This window comes from Triturus cristatus, chromosome 4_1 (assembly GCF_964204655.1).
Source record: "Triturus cristatus chromosome 4_1, aTriCri1.1, whole genome shotgun sequence".
Classification (NCBI taxonomy): Eukaryota; Metazoa; Chordata; class Amphibia; order Caudata; family Salamandridae; genus Triturus; species Triturus cristatus.
In genome coordinates, this window is record NC_140585.1 from 1,206,541,554 (window position 1) to 1,206,557,199 (window position 15,646).

General features: G+C 44.1%; 1 protein-coding gene across 3 annotated transcripts in view; it reads left to right on the forward strand.

Moving 5' to 3' along the window:
* Positions 1–15,646, forward strand: part of LOC146856404 (ATP-dependent 6-phosphofructokinase, muscle type-like) — a 334,110-nt gene that overhangs the window by 245,018 nt on the left and 73,446 nt on the right. For all 3 annotated transcript variants that reach the window (XM_085654532.1, XM_085654533.1, XM_085654531.1), the window contains 2 exons: positions 8,736–8,828; positions 9,089–9,214. In XM_085654532.1, the coding sequence (XP_085510658.1) occupies positions 8,736–8,828; positions 9,089–9,214 (219 nt within the window). The remainder of the gene's footprint in view (positions 1–8,735; positions 8,829–9,088; positions 9,215–15,646) is intronic.

Here is a 15,646-nt window from a genome sequence, read left to right on the forward strand (position 1 = left end):
GTGCACATCTCTGCCTGCCCAGGAATAGTGTGTGGGCTGGCAAAAGGGGAAGGGGGGTGTTTATTTACTGCTGGTACATTAGAAGCGTATAGATCTTTAAAATGACTACGCCAAATTTCTTCACCAAGGTTGGGTTGGAGTGCTTGGTTGGGGGCAGATGATCCTGTCTTAACTAAATTCCAGAAGGATTAGAGGTCCCTATTCTTCAATGCAAAAGAGATCTCCTCCCATCTAGTAGTTTCCCAATCTTTCTTCGCATCGTGAAGGGTTTTCTTGAAGGAGGCCCTAGCTTCCTTGATTTCTAGCGTATTGCCATTCTTGAGAGTTATCAAGAGCAGTGACTTTGCTTCCCTGCAGGATTTATTGAACCAAGTTGGCTTCCCCCTGATTGGCGCCAGCTTGGTCCTAATAACTCGACTAAAGTGGGTCCCAAGGATGGCACATAGTTCAGTATGGGTGGATCCAATTAATTCTATGTTTTCATAGCCCTCAGGAATAATAGATTCTCCCATTGTTTTCTCTAGAAGAGGATAGATCTCAGAGTACATTGCACTGAGATCACTTTCGGATTGGACAATCTTCTCCCATCTAATTCTCCGTGCCCCATCAATAGTGGTCAGCGGTGGAGCGATAGGTGAGTCATTGGCAATAGTAAGGGAAGTATTAAAACCCACCATGGTTGCAACTAAGGGATTGTGGTCACTTTCGTGACGTTTAATGACTTCAAAATTCGAAGTCCTAGACCACAATCCCATACTAACCATAATATAGTCGATAATGGAGGATTGCCCGTTTCTTTCGAAAGTTGGGTTACCTGGGCTATCTAGGGGAAACCTGCCATTACATGCTCGTACTGAAAAGGCGAGTGTGATTTGTGTGAGTTGGAGGACCAGTGGCGTCCAGGCCTTTGTGGGATAGATATTGGGTGATGGTATATCCCAGACTTGATCCTCCTCCTGTGATACTGACATGGTTAGGCCATTCAATGGCTCGAAGTGGCAATTAAAATCTCCACCAATAATAAGATGCTCAGGATTAGTGATCGTACTCAAGAAAGCCTCAAGGCTGGCCAAAGTGGGGGACAGTTGACCATAGCTTACTGGGCGGGAGTATATGTTTATCAGGTTCAGCTTACGCCTGCCCTGGAGAGACATATCTAGACACATAATATCAGGGGAATCAGTGCGTATTTTTTTAAAAGCGTATCCCAGATGTGTTCGGACCCAAATGAGCATCCCTCCCGACGGTCTACCCTTCTTTGGTTTTGCTGCGGGTTCCCAGAAGGTAGCAAACCCTACACGATGGCAGGGCCTCAGTGCCCAGGTCTCCTGTAATAGGCAGATATCATATCCATCAATGAACTCCCCCCAATCGGGGAGTTCAAGCAGGCGTGTCAAACCTGCCACATTCCAGGAAAGGATATTCAACCCGGCAGTCTGGTTGGTAATAGGGTTACCGGAGAGGGTCATACAGGAAGTTGTGCTGGTACCCAAGGGGATAGCTGAACTATCTCTATTAGTAACTCTTGATCTGGGGGAGTCAGTGGGAAGAAGAGGAGAAAGGTTATTGATAACGTGGGTGAGGGAATATAAGGGAGTAACCAAACTCGGGGTAGGCTCTATTGATGGTATTACAGTAGGACCTTGAGGGAGACTAGGGTTCAGTCAATCTATACAGTCCAAAGGACTGAACCTGTTATAACAAGGAATGTTGTATTGAAGCGAATGTGGCTCAACATCATGATTGCTGGTTTGGCAAAAGCCCATTCTCTGTCTACCTGGTTGCACATTGGCTATATCCCTCCCGTGGGTAAGCGATCCAAGGGGATAGAAGTAGGAGAGGGGGAAGGTATGAATTCCATTGGCAGTATCCGCCCATCCCCCCTTAAACACATATTGTGGGACCCTTGGATCTTTGAACGTTACAAATATGCAGTCTCCCCTGGTGTTCTTCGTGCCCCGACCCACCCATGAAACTCTTCGAACCATTAAGATTTCCCCATTCAAAGTGGATGGCAAGGGTCTATGTTTATTCATCCAATGTATTGCCTTGAACTTCAGTGATAGATAAGATTCGACTCTATCCTTCGGAAGTTCTGGTACACCTGATAAGACAACCACATATGGGCTACAATCAGGCGGAAGATCGAGTCTCGGGAGGATCTTAATATTGGGGAGAGTATCAGGTCTGAGATTAATCAAAGGAAGGGTAGGAAGCTGAGTTAGGGAGTCTGCCAGGGTACCCGCTGTGGTGGGAGCAATCGACTGGGGAAGGGGGGCAGGGGGGAGAGGTCTGCCGTTCTCACTGGGGACTGATTCACCTGTGTTATCAACTAGATTACACTGAGTGGTATTCACTGTAAGCCTTTTGCTCGGGGTGTTAGAAGACAGTGAAATTAAATTATGACTAGTTGTTTTCGCTGTTGTATGTACTACAGGAGCGGTGTCAAATTGGGTCCTTTCAACTAATGAAGCTAGCTTTGATTCTATAGCAGAAAGGCGCCTAAATAGAGGAGACAACCTTCCGTCAATTACATCAGCCATTTTATCCCAAAAATTACTGGGGTGCAGCTCCCCCATAGTTTCCTCACTTGTTATCATGGGGGTAGATCGTTTAGCAGGGTCCTGTATCAAAATGATATGTGGATCTGTACTTCGGGTGGGGGCATTATGAGCTGGATTGGATGCTAATGTTCTTTGTTTTTTTTTTGAGGGATATGTCATTGTAGCACCCTCTCTTTTCTTGGCCTTTGTAGCTGGGGGGTTTGACCCAGTGATTTTCCTTCTAACAGATCGGTCTACCATTGACCTTGTTTTGGGACAATTGACAGTAGGTGAAGGAGCGTGGTTGTCATCCTGGGTAGACCCAGAGAGAAACGATTCAGCTAGGATGGCGTCGACGAGAGGCGAAGGGTCCCTTATCAATGCCTCAACTGTATGACCACTTGTTAGGGGAGGCTCGGGGTTATCGGGAGGGGGGGAGGGAGCAAGCGCAATGGGTCCCAATGAAGATCTTTTCCCTAGTAGTGGATCATGGGATAACCTTCTTTCAGTGGCGGCAATCTCGTAAGCCAGGACATTGCTCGCACGAGTTATGAAGTTGTCCAAGGTCCCCATAACATTGCACCCCTTTGAGCCCGCCCGCAGGAATCCAGTTGCCATAGTGTTTACCTTGCTAGAAATATCAACCAAGGGGGGGACCAGCCCAGCCTCGAACAGTCTCGAACGGCCTCAAACGGCCCGCTCTTTGCCCGGTCTTCGCCCCGGTGAGTGTCCCGTGCGCGTCCCGCTAGCGCGGGTGGGAAGGTATCTATATAGGAGTGGCAATGTCATTAGGGGGGGGAGGGGCCGAGAAGAGCTTCCAGGTGCGCCCAGTGATGTCCGCCGACTGCACCCTGGTCCTCGCAGTCCCGGCAATCAGGCTCCCCCAGCGTCCAGCGCTTAATCAACAGCAACTTCCCCGCAAGTCTGGGGATTCAGAATCTGCAGAGCTCCTAGTCCGGTAAGTGTAGAGTCTGCGCCCACGAGCGGCTCCCGCGAAGCGGGGGCCGCGAGGCGTTTTGTGGTGGAGGGAGGCGGGGCCGAGAAGAGCTTCCAGGTGCGCCCAGTGATGTCCGCCGACTGCACCCTGGTCCTCGCAGTCCCGGCAATCAGGCTCCCCCAGCGTCCAGCGCTTAATCAACAGCAACTTCCCCGCAAGTCTGGGGATTCAGAATCTGCAGAGCTCCTAGTCCGGTAAGTGTAGAGTCTGCGCCCACGAGCGGCAGTAAAGGGAACTATAAAACATGTAATGGCAAAGGATGTTCCTATAGTTCCTCAAAGAAAGAGAGAAAGAGTGGTATCAACGCGAAGGCTAGGGTGGATAAAAAGCACCGTATAGTTATTGCGGAAAACCCTTATGTCGGATTTAAATGCCCTCACACACCCTTGCAGGTGTCATGCTTCATCATTTGGGCTGCTCCTCGTCGGGCCGGCGGTGCAATGCCCGACGGGCTCCCTAAAAAGGGGCTCTTTGGCGGAGATCTTCAATCCGACTGCCGTATAGATGAAGTGCGGGTATGGGGCCTAGTCAAATGTAGATATGGAACAGTGAAGTTAAAATAGGGTAAGGAGTACCTGATGAAAGTAAATTTTATTCGGATGGCCTCCTACCTTAATTTAAAAACATGTATACATGGCACTTATACGAGTGTAATGTCTCCTGTTGTAGTGGCATGTAAGATACAATGGTCGGTCAACATGTTTCTCGCTCAGAGAAATTTAAACTCGCGATTCTTCAGGACCTATAAGAGAATTAACTATCTACATTAAGCAGCCTATTTAGGTTAGAGTTATTAGTTAATCTACGTATTTAATACCTGTTGGTACCGGGAGCTACCCTAAACAGTCACTATCCTGGTATCAACAGTACTCGGTGGACTGTACCCGAGTACGACTTCCTCAGAAATGTAGGAATGTCTTCTCCTCGAGTACCGTAATGCGACCTACCCTCTCCACCGAGTCCGGAAGGTGACTAACTATAAAACGTGTGCATAGGACAGATGTCAGGTCTAGCAAAACACACTGTTAGTCCTAGGGTGCACTGACGAAATGAATGAAACAAAATTAATATTATTTAGACCCCGGGGAAAGGCGTTTCCACGAATCCTCAGCCCAGCCAATCTAGAACTAAGCCGTGAGATACCCAAATCGACTTTTCTTTAAAGCACATCGTTGACTTTCTGCTGAGAAGACATTATAGTTGCTGATACTGCTCAAAGACCCTTCTTTTGGAATGCTTGTAAAGTTTCTCTTCAGAACTACCCTTTACACGTACGGATTTTGAAACAATACATTTTTGGAAATTTCTGTAAGATGAAGCATCTGGCACCATTTTTCAGAAACTGTTCTCTGAGGAAAAGCTCCCTTCTCCCCACTCTCTTATTGAAAGACTGAAATGCGCGCCAAGCAATAAAGTAAATATATGAAAATATTAGACTACATATTGTCTAACCTTCACTCTTTTCTTAACTGAAGTTGAAGCTGTTCTTAGCAGTCTGTCTTGTTTTAAGAGCTAAATATCAGGTTGATATCGGCAATGGTGCATTTTTTAAAAACGGAATGCATACTGAATCCATTGATTTTGGCATCTGTTGATAATCTTTACTTATTTTAGTAATACTACACAGTGAATATGGGGAGAGGCTGACCTTTACAGGTGGCAAACATCCAAGAAAGGAAGGTTCATTAATATGATTGCTGGCTTAGTGAGTCTCCGTGAGTGGGATACGTACATCCTCTGTTCACTATGCAGCCAGGGTTCAAGTTGTATGTTACTACTATATTACTGATTAAGTCCAAAAAGACTGAAAGCCTTCTGGGTTGCTTATGTTTCTATGCAGAAGAAAGAAAGCCAAATAGCTCAGGCTGGACTGATATATTTGGTGTTGGCCTACACTGTTCTGCAAATGTTTTACTCTTTCTGTCAAGCCACCTGTGAGCTAAAAACAGTGGAAGGGAATCTTCTGAGGACAGTGATCACATAGCCTTTGATCAAGCATGGCCGTCCATCATATTTAATATCTTATCAATATAATGGGAAATTAAAAGCAGTGCCTGTATATTTGCTCTCCGGCCTTTTCCCCAGGAGCTTTGGCTTGTTGGGTGTTTGTATATACATTGTCGGGTCTTGTTCCTAGGTGCTATTTCTGGTGTGGAATCTGTATATTTGATGTCCAGCATTTTCTTCCTGATGTTGTGGCTCGTGTGCTGTGGCGGGTAGGTTGGACTAGGTGGTACAAGTGATGGTACAGCCTTTTTTCCTTTGTCCAGTGCCTTTGTTACTGTTGCTTACAGAGGGTAGATAATACTCTTAGTTTCCTTAACTCTCCAGTGGTAGCGAGGGTAGAGCAATCCAGTTGTACGCAGTGGAGAGGGTCTGAAGCTTGTCTCAGGTACAAGAGCACACGTTATTAAATACCTACCGAAATATACAACACATTTACACACACAAAAACACCCCTCCATGTTAACAACTTTGGGCAGAAGTAGTCAGTGTTTCTGACGGCACTAATTCCTCAGTGATCCAAGTTAAAACGTAGCTCATTCAGCTGTTCCATAACCAGAACAACAAACTCGTCCCTGGTCACTGATGTGCTGACTGACCTCACGGCCCAGCCTTTTAAGTCATGAAGGAGAGAAGGGGTTTAAAGTGCCAGCTTGGAAAGAATGAGAACAGGCAGAAGTTATGGACCAAGGCCCTTCGTGGCTCTGGAATCTCCAGTCAAGCAGTGGCATAGGAAGGGGGGTGCGGTGGGTGCTGGCCGCCCCGGGTGTCATCACTTTGTCAACTTGGGAGTGGCAAGAAATTTTACGCACCGGGTACCACCTGACCTTGCTGCGCCACTGCAGTCAAGAATAACGCCATTGACCTCCCTGTCACTCAGACAGAACATCCAGGCAAGGCATCTTTGGAGGAAAGGCTAAACACAAAGGGTGAGCCTGCCGCAGATGTTGTCACGGGCAAGCCTCAGGAAAGAGCCCTGTATAGGTATTGAACAATAAGATTTACTGGATAAAATCAATATGACTATTCAAATGAAACAAGGATTACATGATTAAAGAGCCAAAATGTAGACAGCACTGTACAATTTCTATCAATTCCACAAGAGAGAAACAAGTACGACCTGCAGAGTCTTCACACTTCTCAGGAGTCTATCAGCAACAAAGGTTTAGTGGAATGCCACATACTTTCTCAAGTTACTCTCTCCTGCTCAGAGGCACCCGTACAAGATCGGGCCTGGAAAGAGCTCAAGCTCACTGTCCTCTCCCAGATCTGGGACAACAAGAACCTTGTGCATATCCATGTGAAGGTTGCACAGCTCAAAGTGAGGTGCTCCAAAGAGACTAGCTAGCCAAAGAGGAGATAACAGGGCTGTACACCATTAATGGCCCCTCCCCTATAGGCAAACAGTGAACATGGCAAGAGTACGTTCCAAGCATTTATTTTATGTCAAGCATCTTTTTAGTGTACTTAACTAATTCATTGGTCCATATAAGAACAACACAAAGAACACATATATGACTTTGCGTTCTCTCAGCATTACCTTCATGTCCATGGATATGAAGAGATTCTGGTTCAGATATTATCTCGCTGTTGTACAGAATCAGAAAATGAAATTGATGTGCTGGATATATAGAGCATTCGAGTTATTTCTTTCTGAACCTGTGAGATACTCTGAGACCCAAGTTGATGTGTGATGTTCGGACACATTGAAAGTAAACTGTGTTAATCTGAGATCATATAGAAGATCAAAGGCCAAGGGGATTTTCAATATCCCTTTATCTTATGGTAGATGGCATTATATTCCTTATAGTTCACAAATGTAATCAGAATTGCTCTTTACGAGTTTCCACAGGCTAACGCCACCTCTTGGACAGGCTAATGTCCCCACATTTCTATCACGATGCACTTTATTCCTCCAAGGCGGTAGCAAGGCAGGTCCCTGACAGGTGATAAGGTGGAGCACAACAAGGGCACTATACACTAACTAATTAGTCTAGTTTACTCATTTTCGACTAATAAGTCTTTACCATCTATAGGTCTGTATCTACTGAGCTGCAATAGAACAATCAATAGGCAAGAGGGGATAGCAAACAGCACTTTAAATCAGCACCCTGTGCACTTTATCCTTTTTAACGCATCTGCACAGTAGATCCCTACCAGGCGCAGACGACTTGGACTGCAAGGACCTCATTGTCCATCTGCTTATTCAATCTTGGTCAGAAAGTCCCAGCTCACTCATAAGTCCTTAGAACGAGGTAGCCCTTTAATAGGGAAGCATTGTACAGGCTCAACATGAAGAAACTTGCCTTATTTTATGATATACAACCAACTGTATAGGAGGAGGTGTCATCACCAACAAATGGCCCTGCATCCGAAGTTTTATCCACCTGCAAGCGCATATACCTTTGATTCAGGAGCTCATGCGGGCCAGGGGAACACTGCTGCTCCAAGGACTCAATAGAGTGTGGGGGGTGGGGCGAGGGGGGTACAGCATTGACAATTTTCCTGTAATAATTTTAATTAATCAAATGTAACTTATTTTTTTAAATAAATTAATTCTATACATAACTTTTTTTTAAACTTTATTTTTAATTCTATACATAACGTTTAATACATTTTACTTTAGGTGGGTTTTTAATAAATTGTAAAAACAATTTTAACTTACAATATATTTGAATTAATTAAATGTTTAATCTAAAATGTATTTAGTCGTACTGTGGCTTTCTTTTTGTTTCACATTTCAAATAAACTATATGAATTAACCTTACTATTTAATGTAACAATATTTTACTATTTTTCATAAAATTTATAAAACGTTCTAACTTTTCCCTACAATTTACTATAGAGGGATCTCTGCCCCGGTGGCACAGATGTCCGCCTACGTGTGAAAAGTTACTAGTAATAACTTTGCACTCGTAAATGTGGCTCCACAAACTGATTTCAGGGGGTGGAAACAGGTAGCCCTACGCTTTGTCTTAAAATTAGACTTGTAGATGATGAATGGCCTTACGTAGTAAATTTACTACAAAGTGTAAGAGTGAACTTACACATGTATATTTACTCACATGCAAGTTTACGTTTGTGAATGGCCTCCTTTATTTGTATACTGAATCATGCTGTTTTTTAGCTGTTATTTAAACACAAGATTTAACATTTGTTCTTTGTTGTTTTTTTTTAATTTGCCTTGACAGCTCGTAGTGAAACGACTTGGTTACGATACAAGAGTGACCGTTCTTGGTCATGTCCAGCGTGGTGGGACCCCATCCGCTTTTGACAGAATTCTGGTAAGACATACTGCTTGTGCTGTTGGAAAACGTGTTTGTTCAGTGCAGGTGATAGCCCAACCTAATTTGTTTCTCGTTATGCATAATATGGCATATGGCAAAGCAATGCCCTATATGCTCCCATATAGCAAGTTATTCCCTGTTAGCATTGCCCACTGCCTATATCACTTTTCACCTATGCTGAGTACATTTTTTATTATTTTAGAAAAGGTATTTTGTTTATGTGCATTCATCATGTCTGTTTTGCTGTCTCTTATCAGGGAAGTAGAATGGGTGTTGAAGCTGTGATGGCCTTGTTGGAGGCAACACCCGATACACCGGCTTGTGTTGTGAGTCTCTCTGGGAACCATGCCATCCGGCTCCCTCTCATGGAGTGTGTGCAAGTGGTGAGTAACAAAGCCAGTCTCCCTGGTTTTATTTCAATATATGTCATACCGATTTTTAGAACATTAAGCTTTCACCTTGTCCCCGTGTGCACTGGTCCGGGTGCTACACCTAACTCTTAATGGTGGTTGATAGAATGACAACACTACTGCAAAATTATATGGTTCGAATTACGTTGTCCTTTGTTTGTTTTCAATCCTCCAGGGTGACCATGAGGAACCTGTAGTGGAAATGTGAGTGTTAGCATGGATCCCTGAGAGGGTTAAATGAGTGGAATCCAGAAACCTTTACATATATGCCATCTACTAGCACATGGAAATAGTTGTCCATGTGTTAGTCAAGGCCTAATGTTTCTGCACCCTGTGTGGAAAAGTTCCTCCTAAGTGCAGCTTAAAAGATATGTGCCCGTGAGGGATAATGTAATCTTTTGATTTAACACTGACCCAAATGCTTCTGAATTGGAGACTCGCTAGAACAAGAGAATGGTGAAACGCCCAGATCCAGCTACGATGCCACAAGGAGAAGCCATGTAGAACACAAGATGGGGTTGAGTAGGACCCGGTCTGGTGAGGTAGCATGGCAACATATGACTGTAACAGCAGTTTTATGACTCAAAGTTAGAGTGCAAATGAGAAACACGACACACTGGAGAGGTGTGAGAATCCTGACCATAGATGCCACGGGGAGTGGAAGTCAATTCTTGTACTCTTTGACTCATAATGACATCACCGGGTTGAAGCTTGTCCCACCCTTCGCTTCTCATCAACCTTCTATTTGTTGACAAGCCGTGAAGGCAAGGACAAGGAGTGGTAACTACAGCAAGTAAATATTTCTCTTCCAACTTTGCTTATTTTCTATTCCTGACACTGTCTTTATGACCGTTGCAACCAGGGAATAGAATGTAAAACCATGGTTATCCACGGGCAAGGAACCCTGATTAATGTCTTGTGTGATTACGACCTATGTGGTGTGTTGTACTGTGGTAAATAAAAATTCCTTTACCGGGACTGAATTTGATACAGAAACATTATAAAATAGCTCAGTAAAATGAGAGGCAGAATCCGTGATATTAGAGTTTCGGAATGGGCTTTATTCCAATAATCGATTATAATCGGATGCTTCAAGTTCCATCACCACGGGGGTTCAGGAAGTGAAGTACATACTTTATTGACAAGAAGTAACTTTTATAGTACATACATTATAATGAAGTGAATACAGTAGGCGTAACAATTGATAAGGACATTGACGTTTGGTCTGCGTAACCGAAAATGGGTGTAATAATGAGTAAAAAGGAACATGATTGGTTATGATGTAATACATAGGTGGATCTATAAGATAATACTTGGCATTGATGCGCGCGCAGCAGTATGACGTGTAATTGACGTGTAACTAGGGGGTGACGGGGACTTGACATTTAGCTCTATATGTGGAGACGAGAAGTCTGGGGAGTCAAGTCAACCTAATCCCAAATCATATCTAACATCCTATGTTTAAAGAACTATGTTATCCATAAAAGAGGGACTCTCGGACAGAATCTATTCTATACTGACTGTGCGTGCGTGTACAAGCGTCTAAGTGTCTACATAAAAGGCGAGGGGGTAGGAATATTCCATGGTAACAGGGCTATGAATTACTTGCATGAGGACAGAGAAGATGGGCCTTTTTGCTTGGTAACTGGAAGAATGTTTACTTAAACTACTAGGCAGGAATGCATCGGCTGAGGGGGAGGCAGATAATTCGAAGGTGAAATACAGTTCTTGGCAGAGAGTAAGCTGATGTCAGGCTTCGTGAGCCGCGCAGAGAATGAGACAAAGTTCATGGTCACAGATGCAGGCTCGGGCTGGAGCTTTCAGAGGCAGAAGGCAAGAGGAGTTTTGATGACAGAATCAGGGCCTACTTGCCTGGACTGAAAAGTGGCATAAGTGAACCATATAAAGCCGATGGCCTTTCATATTTAGGAATGGGATATCCGGCCTATACATGGCGGATCTGTCAAAGGACATGTTGACGGTGGACGCACATGTATTTGCGTCTTCATAACTGGAACTGGAGGGAACATACATGTACTTGTGACATGCACATGGAACCGTTGGGGTCCAAGATAGGGGACATAACTGACCAGAAAAATCCATATTTCCACATTCCCTCCTTGTCCCCTACTTGCCCTTCAAGAGATATCAATCTTCATCAATCCATTGATCTGTTCATATAGCATCATTTGTTCTTCTTTCTTCTTCCGGGATCTTGAATGAAAATCTTGATGTGGAATGCACGATGTGGCACACAGACCACAAATTGCTGGTCCACATTGTAGACATAGACAGCAACTGAATAGTATGAGAAGGCCAATACCTAGGAAGGATAAAACTCTCCATCCCCAGGCTGATACCGCATTCCAAAACCAACTGGACCAAGTCCAAGTGCCTGGGTTCTGGTGTATCTGGCTTACAATCTTATGAAGGCGAGTGATGGCTTTATATACAGATGGCGAATTTTCTGGTATGAATACGCAGCAGCTTGATCCGATGACCCTACAAGCTCCGCCCCTATCAGCCAGGATGACGTCAAGGACAAGACGATTTTGAAGCACAACAATCCGCATAGCAGACTGCTCTTCCGTTAAATTGCCTAAGGCGGAAATAGTCTCATTCACTACTGCTTCAAGCGTTCTAGTTAATCTACGTATCAGCTTACTATTAGTAACAGTACCTATATAGGGAAAGATGCCTTTATTAAAATCTACATACTTGTCCCATGCCGTCTCAGTGTAATCGACAATGGGGAGATCTCTCCGTTCTCTGTTGTGTACTAAATGAATATTTCTGTAATAATCAGGAGGAGCTAGGAAAACAGGTGGCAAAAGGAATGCAATGTAGCAGGTACCATCCCAATCTAGAGGTAGACGCATATATGCAGTCTGACCACATATAAAGTAGGAGTGGCGAGAAGCTCTAAATGAAGATTTTCCTTGATCACTGAATTCTACCATAGTAGTGCATTTACTATGGCCCATATGTATGGAACCAACCTTTCTTACACACAATTCACCCTTCGCTGGAAATACTGACATGGTGGGTAAGACTAGTTCAATTTCAGATACGACATTTAGAATCATGAGATTAGGTGTAAAATTACCTAATCCATATACTTCATTTTCTAGATCAGTTCCTGTTCTTTTGGGGCGACCTTCCTTGTCAGGGTAACAGACCTTGAGTAAAGCTAGGTTCAGATTTCCCCATACCCAATGATCTTGGTAAACTGCTGTGTCTGAGTCTATGGAATTAATTAAGCTAAACCATGCTCCACAGGAGCCATTATGTGTAAATGGATGTGGAAAGAAAGGCAGGACTCCTTCATAATTCTGATAGGGAGGGAGTCGGCCACACACCCAACAATTGGTGGCATTACTAGTCTGATGGGAATGATGTAACATACTAATGAAAGTGTTATTGCGCAGCGCAAGTCTATAAGACAATTCATGCGGAGGTAAGTCACTAAAAGAATGTTCAGCAGCAACATTATAAACATGTCTAGAAATAGGGTAATATATGTGCAACAACATACTTGTAATAATTATTAAAAGACTCAATAAAAACAAAATTAATAATGTCACTATGCAGTGGCTACGCAGTGATTTACAATACGCCTGTCGTTTCAACATTTTTCGGGTATTTTCTCTACTCAGGTCCAAGGGATACATGTCAGAGACAATTCAACCGCTTCACCTTGGAGAGGACTTAAACAATCAAATTGCTCGACTGGTTGGGCCTAAGCTTTAGTTTGTAATTTTCAGATTTGTTAGGTTCAACAAAAGGGAGTTTTGTATCAGTCTGTGAGGGAGTGCAGGGCACAATGTCTATATCCGAAGATAGTCCATGAAATTTCTTGATGTGGCTTGAATGAATCCAGCCCTTGCGGCCCTCGATCTTCACGGCTGTTCTTGTGGTCAACAGGACCAACTTGGGTGCTTTCCACCTGGGCTCCAGCTGAGTCTTTCGGTCGAAATTCCTCACAAAGACAAGATTACCCGGAACAACGTCATGGGGTTTCACCTCAGTGTTGTCGGGAAAGGCTGCAGCTACCTGTGAACGAGAAGATTGTAGTGCAGACATCAAGGAAGCCAAGTAATCTGTCAGCATATTACAGTCAACATCAGTTATTTTGCGTGGTATAGGCGTCCCCCACATATTCGGTGGTCTACCGAAGATCACCTCATACGGGGATAGCCCTGTTCGAGAGTGTGCTACCATTCTCATGTAAAAGAGTGCAACTGGTAACGCTACTACCCAGTCGACACCTTTCTCTCTGCATATTTTGGACATTCTAATTTTCAGTATCTGGTTATGTCTTTCTACGAGACCTGCTGCCTCGGGATGTCGGACACAGTGGAATTTCCACTGATATCCTAACAGAAGTGAAACGTGTTTCATTAATTCGGATGAGAACGGCTGGCCGTTATCTGAGTAAACAGCACGTGGTAAACCGTATCGTGGGAAGAATTCTCGAACCAACTGTTTGGCAGTAGTCGGGGCAGTGTAATCTGAAACCGGGTATGCCTCCGTCCAACGGGACAGAGCGCAGACAACTACGAGAACATATTTGAATCCTCTGCATCGTTCCATCTGGATATAATCCATCTGGAGTACTTCAAAAGGATGATTAGGGGTATGAAATCCACCCTGTTCTACGGGAACGCTTTTTCCCGGGTTGAACTGACAACAGATCATGCAGGTACGGACCTTTTGTTTTGCTGCTGCTCGTAAATGTTTATTGAACCAAATGTGTTGAATGCTGTCTAGCATAGCTTTTTCTCCTAAATGTGCTGGACTATGTATAGTGTTAATTATGACTTGGACCATTGAATCAGGAAGGAACCATACAGACCTTTCCTTCATCATCCATCCTTGGTCCGTTTGGATCCCTCCTAATTCAGTCCATTTCTTTATTTCGTCTGGTGTAGCATGTGTCTGTATGTCAATTACGTCAAGAGTAGGATCTTTAACTGTCATACAATGTGTCGGTGTCGGGACTATTGTCTTTGTCATATCGGGGGTTTGAGTTTGAGCAATCAGTTTAGCTGTTCTGTCGGCTAGATCATTGCCTTGGGAAATGATATCAGTAACCTTCGTATGAGCCTTACATTTCATAATTGATATTTCAGTGGGTAGATGTATTGCATCTAATAATGCATGAATGAGGGGTCCGTGCTGAATGTGGGCACCGTGGGAAGTTAAATAACCTCTCTCTCGCCACAGCACGCCGAAGTCATGTACAACTCCGAATGCATAACGTGAGTCAGTGTATATGTTGACTTTTTTATTCATGGCTTGAATACAGGCTTGTGTCAGAGCGATAAGTTCTGCGGCTTGAGCTGACAAAGTAGTTATACGATTAGTTTCAATGACCTCAGTATCTGTTGTGACTGCGTAGGCGGCTACTAACTCTCCTGTACTTGTTCTCATGCATGAACCATCTACATACAAGGTCAGGTCTGGATCTGACAATGGGACATCGGTTAAGTCTTGTCTGGGTTTTGTTGTTATAGTAATAACTTCAATACAGTCATGGGCTAGTGGGTCTGTTCCGACTACTGGTAAAAGTGTGGCAGGATTCAATGTGTTACAGCGTCTGATTTCTATATGTGGCTGAAACAATGTAAGCTCGTATCCTGTAAGTCGCGCTACAGTCAAGTGTTGTGTTTGCGTTCTATTTACAAGAACCTCTACTGCATGTGGTACTTGAACTGTCAATGGATGTCCTAACACTATGGCATCGCTTTGTCTGATTGCTAAAGCTGTTGCTGCTACTGATTTTAGGCATGCAGGCAAAGCCTGAGCTACGGGATCTAATGTACTAGAAAAATAAGCACATGGTTTGTGTGCTCCTGCTTGTTCCTGTGTGAGTACTGACAAGGCCGTACCTTCGCGTTCTGTAACAAAGAGTGTAAACTGTTTTCTGTAACATGGCGTTGCTAAAACGGGTGCTTGACATAAAGCTTTCTTTAAGCTTTCAAAAGCTTGTGTGTGTTCCTGAGTCCAAGGGAGAACAGTCGGTGTGGCTGCCTCCTGTGTTGTCAATTGAATGAGTGGTTTTGCTAGAAATGCATACTGAGGGATCCACTGTCTACAATATGAAGTGAGGCCTATGAAAGCCCGCACCTCCTTCTGTGTCTTGGGTATTGACATGTTAGCAATTAACTGAATGCGGTCGGGTGTAAGCTGCCTTCCCTCCTTGGACAGCGAGTGACCAAGATAAATAACTCGCTGGACACAGAATTGCAGCTTAGAAGGGGACACCTTGTGCCCCTTTTCGGCTAGAAATTGTAAAACTGTCAGTGATGCTTTCTCACATTCGGGTTCGCTTCTAGCGGTGATCAGCAGATCATCGACATATTGAAGCAGGGCAGTGTTAACCGGCATGTGGATACTGTCAAG